This window comes from Silene latifolia, chromosome X (assembly GCF_048544455.1).
Source record: "Silene latifolia isolate original U9 population chromosome X, ASM4854445v1, whole genome shotgun sequence".
NCBI lineage: Eukaryota > Viridiplantae > Streptophyta > Magnoliopsida > Caryophyllales > Caryophyllaceae > Silene > Silene latifolia.
The window spans coordinates 48,677,465-48,684,524 of NC_133537.1; the positions used below are offsets into that span (position 1 = coordinate 48,677,465).

At 40.3% G+C, this 7,060-nt stretch overlaps 1 protein-coding gene across 2 annotated transcripts; it reads left to right on the plus strand.

The window, feature by feature from the left end:
- Window positions 1-387: 387 nt before the first annotated feature.
- LOC141623297 (uncharacterized) lies at window positions 388-6,289 on the plus strand. 2 transcript variants are annotated; one of them, XM_074439392.1, is made up of 6 exons: window positions 388-1,777; window positions 1,901-1,976; window positions 2,069-4,678; window positions 4,768-4,950; window positions 5,043-5,439; window positions 5,546-6,289. In XM_074439392.1, exons 3-5 carry the CDS (start codon window positions 4,363-4,365, stop codon window positions 5,168-5,170), a joined length of 627 nt encoding a protein of 208 aa, XP_074295493.1. In that variant the 5' UTR covers window positions 388-1,777; window positions 1,901-1,976; window positions 2,069-4,362; the 3' UTR covers window positions 5,171-5,439; window positions 5,546-6,289. The 2 variants fall into 2 exon arrangements, with proteins under 2 accessions (XP_074295493.1, XP_074295494.1); XM_074439393.1 differs by having other exon boundaries at window positions 1,901-4,678.
- Window positions 6,290-7,060: the final 771 nt, after the last annotated feature.

Genomic DNA, 7,060 nt, shown 5'->3' on the forward strand with positions numbered 1-7,060 from the left:
GCAGGGTAGATCGGTCTTTCCACCGCTAGCCACTTGGCCACTTGGCCACTACGTGACAAAAGGTGAAAGCCTATAAATACTCCTCAACCTTCATTGAGGAAAGACCCCAACTAATCCACAGCTAAACCTAAATACACTATTCATCTGGTAATATCTTCCTTATCTCTCTACAATACACATTCAGCCAAGTAACAACTTATCTCTTAAGTTTACTGACTTGAGCGTCGGAGTGAGTACGCTTGGCACAAAGCCAAGCCCTCAGTTCGTTCATTGTTGCAGGAGAGGCCGTGAGGAACGATTGAGACCAAAGGAGAATCCAACTCAAGACATCATTCAACAAGCCACGGGTGGTAACTATACTTGATCTGGAATTACACCCGGAACAAATACAAAGAAATAAAAAAAAATTAACAAATAAATGGTAATAACTTTAATGTTTGAAGGGTATAATTTTAGTCGTAAATAGTACTGTATAACTTTAGTAGTAGATAGTATAACTTTAGTTGTATTCACATATAGATCTGAAAATTAAAAATAAAAAAAAAAGTTAACAAATGTAAATTGTAAACAAAAATTATCAATTAGAAAAACTTTCAATCTAATCAATACTAGATCTAAAATAAAAAAACTGAAAAAAAAATCAATAAGAACAGAAAAAACAAAAACGAGATCTGACACAAATTATCAACACCACCAAAAAAAAGAAAACTTCCACCTTTTTATTTCAAAAGAAAAAACAAAAACAATAATTACAATGAAATCTGAAATAAAAAACAATGAAAACAATGAAATTTGAATCAAAAACAATGAAATCTGAATTAAAAAAAATGAAATTTGAAATAACAAAACCGACCCTCGCCCCAAGAAACCAGTACAAAGACGAAAGGAAGACGGGTGGTGGTGGTTTCTGGGATGGTCGGTGACCACGGGAAGATGGTGGTGGCGGCGTGAGGAGCTGCCGTGGTAGATCTGAGAGAGGAGGGAGAAGAAAGGAGGAATTGGCGGCGTTGTGGCTGGTTGTGGTGGTTGGTCGTGGTGATGGGGTGTTGGTGGTGTGGTTGGCAGGTTGGTGGTGGTGGCAGCCAAGAGAGGAGATGAAGAATGGTCCCTTTTTTTTAGAAAAAATGTGGGCTTTTTTTTTAGAAAAAATGTGGGTTTTTTTTAGAGAAATATGGGAGTGAGAAAGAGAGAAAAAGGAGAAGATAGTGAATGAAAGAGGAAGAGGTTGTGTAATAATGACAGGAAATGCTTAGCGAGATTAAGGAGGAGATTAGAGAAATATGGGTTTTGTTTAGATAGATTAGTTTGTAGCCCTTCATTGAGATCTAATCTCATCCCTCCATTCACTTCATCCAAGAGCTCTTAGAAAGACTTAGGGACTTACAAGATGCAAATGACTTATGAGAACCCTTCTCTATATTTATATATATGTATATATATTCTTTTCTTTGAATTACGCTTCTCTTAAAACTCTTAAACTGACCAGTGTTTCTCTACTTCACAGCTCTTTCTGAATTCTAGGGCACAAAGCCTGGCTACAGGGAGCTACTGGAAACTACTGATGCATATGTCTACCCTAATGTCTTCTCAAAGTTGTTGTACCAGCAACCTTGGTTCACTAAGAAGGGAGTAATGTCATTTGTTATACTAATTAATGTTGTGTTCGCATCGCTCTTGTAGTTTGTTGGTTCACCAAATTGTCAGATCCATTGTTTTTTAAAAGGTCTGAGGTGGCGTATATCTTGATGCTTGGTCGGAGGAGGTCCACAACAACTCCGTATGCTCTCTAATTAGTTAATGACTACATTCTAGGCCATCCTTGTAAATTTTGTCTCGTGCTCTTAACTTTTTACATGCCCTTGACTGTCGAATTAATTGGTAACCTACTTGGGCTATTCAGGTTAGTGAACTATGCTGACTGGGTGTGTACTGCTGGGAGGCGTCTCTCGTGATGAAGGATTTTGCAAGCTTAAAAGGTCAAATACTATATACTTCAGAATTGCTTAAGCTACCTCTTCTGCTATTAGCTGCTAATTACAACATCTAAATTGTCTTCTCATACGGACAGGGAATGAACCTTTGCATGACTCCTTGGCTACCCATTTTAGCATAAATTGCAGTCGAGGGCAGTGCGGTCTGCCAATAAAATATTAATGTAAACCCCTTCTTTATTACATTAGGTCTACTCTTTGCACTCTTGAGCTGACCTATCATTTCAAGTTCAGTACTTTTCCCAGATTTGAAGCGCAATTACGTGCTGTTATTTTTTTGGATCTAAAATAATGCACTTTTAAGTATTACTCCTCCCGTTTTGGATGGCGGTCTACCTTTCTGGCTAGCTGCCTACTTATAAGTTACAGACACACCAGCTCCTTATGTTGTATTACCTTCCCGCCATAGGAGCGGTGTCCTCAATGCACGCTTTCACGCTTTAAAAACTAATGCCATGCTACAACCCCGTTTTCCTACTCATCGTCTTGTTGGATGTGCCTTGTTGTTTTCAGAGAAAGTCACTATTTTTAAAAAAGAACTTGTTTAATTTGGTTCTGAGGTATACTATGCGTGGCAGTGTGTTTACATTTTCAAAAAATTGCCCTACATGTACTTATTCTATAGAACTTCTACGCCAAGTGGAGCTTTAGGCTTATACTTCAGCCCTAATATGATTAAACAACTCGCTCTGCCGCCTTTCAGGGTGCCTTACAATGTTGTTCTAATTAGCCAAACCTTGGCCTTGTGTTACCTTACCTGGCAGTCATGTGCTTGTATTCCACATGTGCAGTAATAGTATTTGGTCTAATTTGGAACGGATGCTCCTTTGACATAACTTCTTCACCATACCTTCTGGCCTTTACTATTTTCCAACTCTACTTTGCTAAGCCCAAATAGCACTTTATAGCATCTGTACAATTTGTCCACCAAAAACAATAACAAAAAAAACCTTCTCCGTCACCTCTTGCCTATCCATGGTTGCATTTTGTTTTGCGTGGATTTTGCGCAAGGCGAAATCAGGTCAGAGTAAGTCTAGGCAGGGTTAACTAGCTCTGATTAATCTGTAAGTCAGGTTGACAGGATATAATGCAAGAATTAAAGTACGATAAAAGAATAAAAATAAGACAAAGAATTTTGTACGTGGAAAACCCTTGAACGGGAAAAAACCACGGGCACCAAGCCAGGAGAGGATTTCACTACTATGTTGAGTATTTAGCACAATGGGACGTAATTATCTCAAAAGTTGTGTAAGAATGTTGTATGCTAGAGTTTTTCTTGTATATGTCTCCTTTTTCAAATGATTTCCAAATGCTTCTTATATAATGATGTGCTGAACGGCTGGTTAATATCTCCATAAATGCCAAATATTCTGTCTTAATTACCCGCAATAATATCCATTATTACGTCCTTAATTACTGCCTTAATTGCAGAATCTTCCCATTTAATGTTGTGCGCGTAATCTTCTTATAATATGATCTCTGGTGCGATATCGTCGATATTTTGACCGTTGTCCTCTCCATGGCGGCGCCTATCTTCATGTGTCTGGTAGCTTGACATCCCCGACACCCGGCGGTCGAGGCCAAGGTAAGATATTGATCGGGGATATCTGCGGATTTCAGGTCCAACAATTGCCCCTTATCTCCTTATTTTCGATGTGTCGGGACAAAAAATAAGGAGATAACTTCTAATGACTTTAAAAGCGCTTAACGGTTGATTTGTGACTAACAGAAGCTTCAGAACGGCTAGTTGTTCAGTTCATGCCGCGTGTTATAATCACTGCAACTTCCCTAATAATTACCCTTCCAAGTTGCGGTTGAAATCCTAGTTTCACCGCCTATAAATACTTCCTCACTTCATTAAGTTGATCTTCACCAAAAAATATGCTTTGCCTTCTTCTAATAATTTTCTTCTTCAACTTCCTTAATTCCCAGTTTTTAATCTTCGTCTAATTTTCAATAATCCCTCAACAATGGCCGCAAAAAAGAAGTCTTCCAGGGGGGCACTATCTCCTGGAACTCCACCTGTTCAAAATCCTGAGGAAACCACTTCTGAAAATATTCCTTCATCTTCTGCTGCTCAACCTCCTGTGGTTGGTAAAACGAATGATTCTCCTCTTGAGATGATTTCAATCTTCCACGGTGATTTCCAATTCAAACCCACAAAAGCTTTGAAAGATGATCAGTCTCTCTCAAATCGCACAAGCTTTGAATTTGAGAAGGTCTTTGAAAGATAAGGGAATCATTCTGCTAATTCGAAGTTTGGATCCACGAAAATTCTCCTATCGTCAGTGCGATTTGGGCATGTCCTGGTTGGTTCTGTATTCATGACTGGGCCTTCAGGGCATGTTGTAAGCTTCCTTTCTCTCCTCTTATGGTAGAGGTTATTAAAGAAATTGGCGTCCCTTCTTATCAACTGATGCCTATGGTGTGGAAAGTGGTCTGCTCCGTTGAGTATCTCTGCAAAAAACACAATATTTCGTTTTCCCTTGATGACCTGAAGACCAATTATGCTGTCAAGACCAATAGCCCTGGCCGTATAAGCTTTAAGGTCAGGGCTTCCACTACTGCCTTTCTCAGCAATCTGGACAGTGGTCATGACAAGAATTGGGCTGCTGGGTACATGTTTATCAGGACCAATTTTGTGGGTCCTGATCTGGCATATTTGAACTATGAAGCTTGTGTTGCTGGTGAGTATTTTAACTTTTCTCTTATCCTGCATGTTTTATTCGTTAGTAAAAAATAAAATTATATTGAATCATACCTCTTGTGTGCGCAGTTGATGACTGGGTTACTGAAATTGAGTACCCTACTGCAAACATTTATGCTTTCCTTGCTATTCCTCCTTTGGAGAGATCTTGGCCTCTCTGTTGTGGGGCTGGCCATCTTCCTCGCTGCTTGAAGGCTGATGGTACTGCTAGGGTGCCTAAACCTTCAAAGGCTGTTAGTGCTTCCACTTCAGGTAGTAAGTCTATTTCGTTTTCTCCTTTTTCCCTATTTTGGCTCTTCTGTGATATTTAGTTTATATTGCTAATGCAGTGTTTCGTATTATAGCTACCAGGTCATCTACTCGCCTTGCCAGATTTGGTATGGCTGACCTTAAGATTAAGGAGGAGGGCTCCCAGGGAGGCGGAGATGCGGAGCCTGTTATTGATTTAACTGATTTGCCTGATGCTTCCTAGGTCTCTACTGTTCCTACTGCCTCTGCTGAAACAAGTTCAGCAGCCCAGAAGAGAAAAATTGAAGATGTTGATGTATCTGCCCTAGTCAGGGAGGTGAGAGCCAGAGTAGATAATGTGGAAGCTGTCAAGGTGAAGATTAGGGATTATGCTGCTTCCAAGTCAGATGTCATGCTCACCCTTGACCCCTGTTGAGACTTGCTACCCAGGAAGTTGCTTCAGTGGATCACTCTGTCAGCCTTTTGGCAAGTGCCTTGGCTGCTGTAAGGGAGGTACGCTATTTTTATTATTACGTGTATTTCGTAATATGTGTATTTTATTTGGATGTTTTTATTATTATGGCATAATATTCATATTATTCTTTTTGCTTTTGGTCAGGGTGCCGCGGCTTATCTCCACAATGCTTATCAGGCTACTTTTCTGGTAGCTAGGATTGACCTGATGAGATCAGATTATGATAAGCTGAAGTCTGAATTGGATTTTGCACAAGCTGACCTGGCTACTAAGGTTGCTGACTCGGCGAGGGCGCAGGCTGAGAAGGATGCTGCTAGGGCCGAGGCAGATTCAAATAAACAGCTCTTGAAGGAGGCGTTGGACAGGAATGAAGAGCTCACCCTGGAGAGGGATGATTTGGAGTTTAAACTTGATGATGCCTCCCTTTATTTTTATATTAAGGGGAAGGTAGCTGCTATGTCGGAGCGTGTTGAGGCCAGGGCGAATTGGAACCCTGAGGCTGAGATGGCTTTCGCTGCTTCCAAGTATCCTGATATGCACAATATGGGAAATGAACAGGAGGTCGATTCCACAGGGGAGCAGGATGTTGATGCTGAGGCTGATCAGGCTAAGAGTGGGAGTGCTGATGCTGTTTCTAAGGAGAAGCAGTAATTTAAATTTTTCTTTGTTGGTATTTGGCCCATCCAGGGGGATGTCCCTGGACAAACAATTTTATTTTTTTCTGTCTCTGCTCAGGTCAGGGAGGCTATCCCTGGCCTTTATGAATATTTTGGTGCCTTTGTCCCAGGGGATAAGGGCTTTATTAATATGATTGTAATGGCCTTCCTTGGCTGGTTTTGCTTATTTCCTTGAATTTCTTTGAACTTGTGAAGTTAGTTTTTCCAATCCTGTGGACCTGTCGAAATTTCTATTTTGTTAACCTGTAAGATTTATTGAACTTGTCCTGTCATTTGAACTGTCGTGAGTAATTCAACCAGGTATGGTTTTGGCCATAGTGGTTGAAAGGGTGGGAAAACCGGCATGTCAGGAGGGCTTATGTCCCCTGCCTAACTAGAGGGCTTGGTACTCGGCCTGACAGGAGGGCTTTTTAGACTAATGGTAGGGATGACACACCCTTCCACCGTCTTGCTGCATCGAGCCGTTTGTAAACATGTGCGGTAAACCTAGTCAGGTCAGACAACTATTTCATGCCTGATTGGTCCTGACATATACTGTATCCGGTGATGGTTACCAACTCGTCAGGCACAATTAAGTGCAAAGTTTTTGTTTCAGATTTTGATATATAGTAGAGTAGCCCTCAATCATGAATATTTATGCATATAAACATTTATCATGTATAATTGTTCAGGATTCATTCAATAAGAGAAATTGGGTTAGTTAAATATATAGAGATGGATTGCACATAGAGCATATGAAACACGTAATTTTTTCAGATAGCACGTCAGGTTGAATTACTGATAGTAAAGATATGATTTTGTACATGATTATGGCCTGACATAGGTTTTATACATGGAATAATTTCAAATGAGTTACATTCCAAGATCTTGGGATCATTTATCCTTCTAATGTTTAGAGCCTGTATGCTCCTTGTCCAATGATTGAATCAATTAAGTAGGGGTCCTCCCATGTGAGGGCAAGCTTGCCTGCTGATTTCTCTTT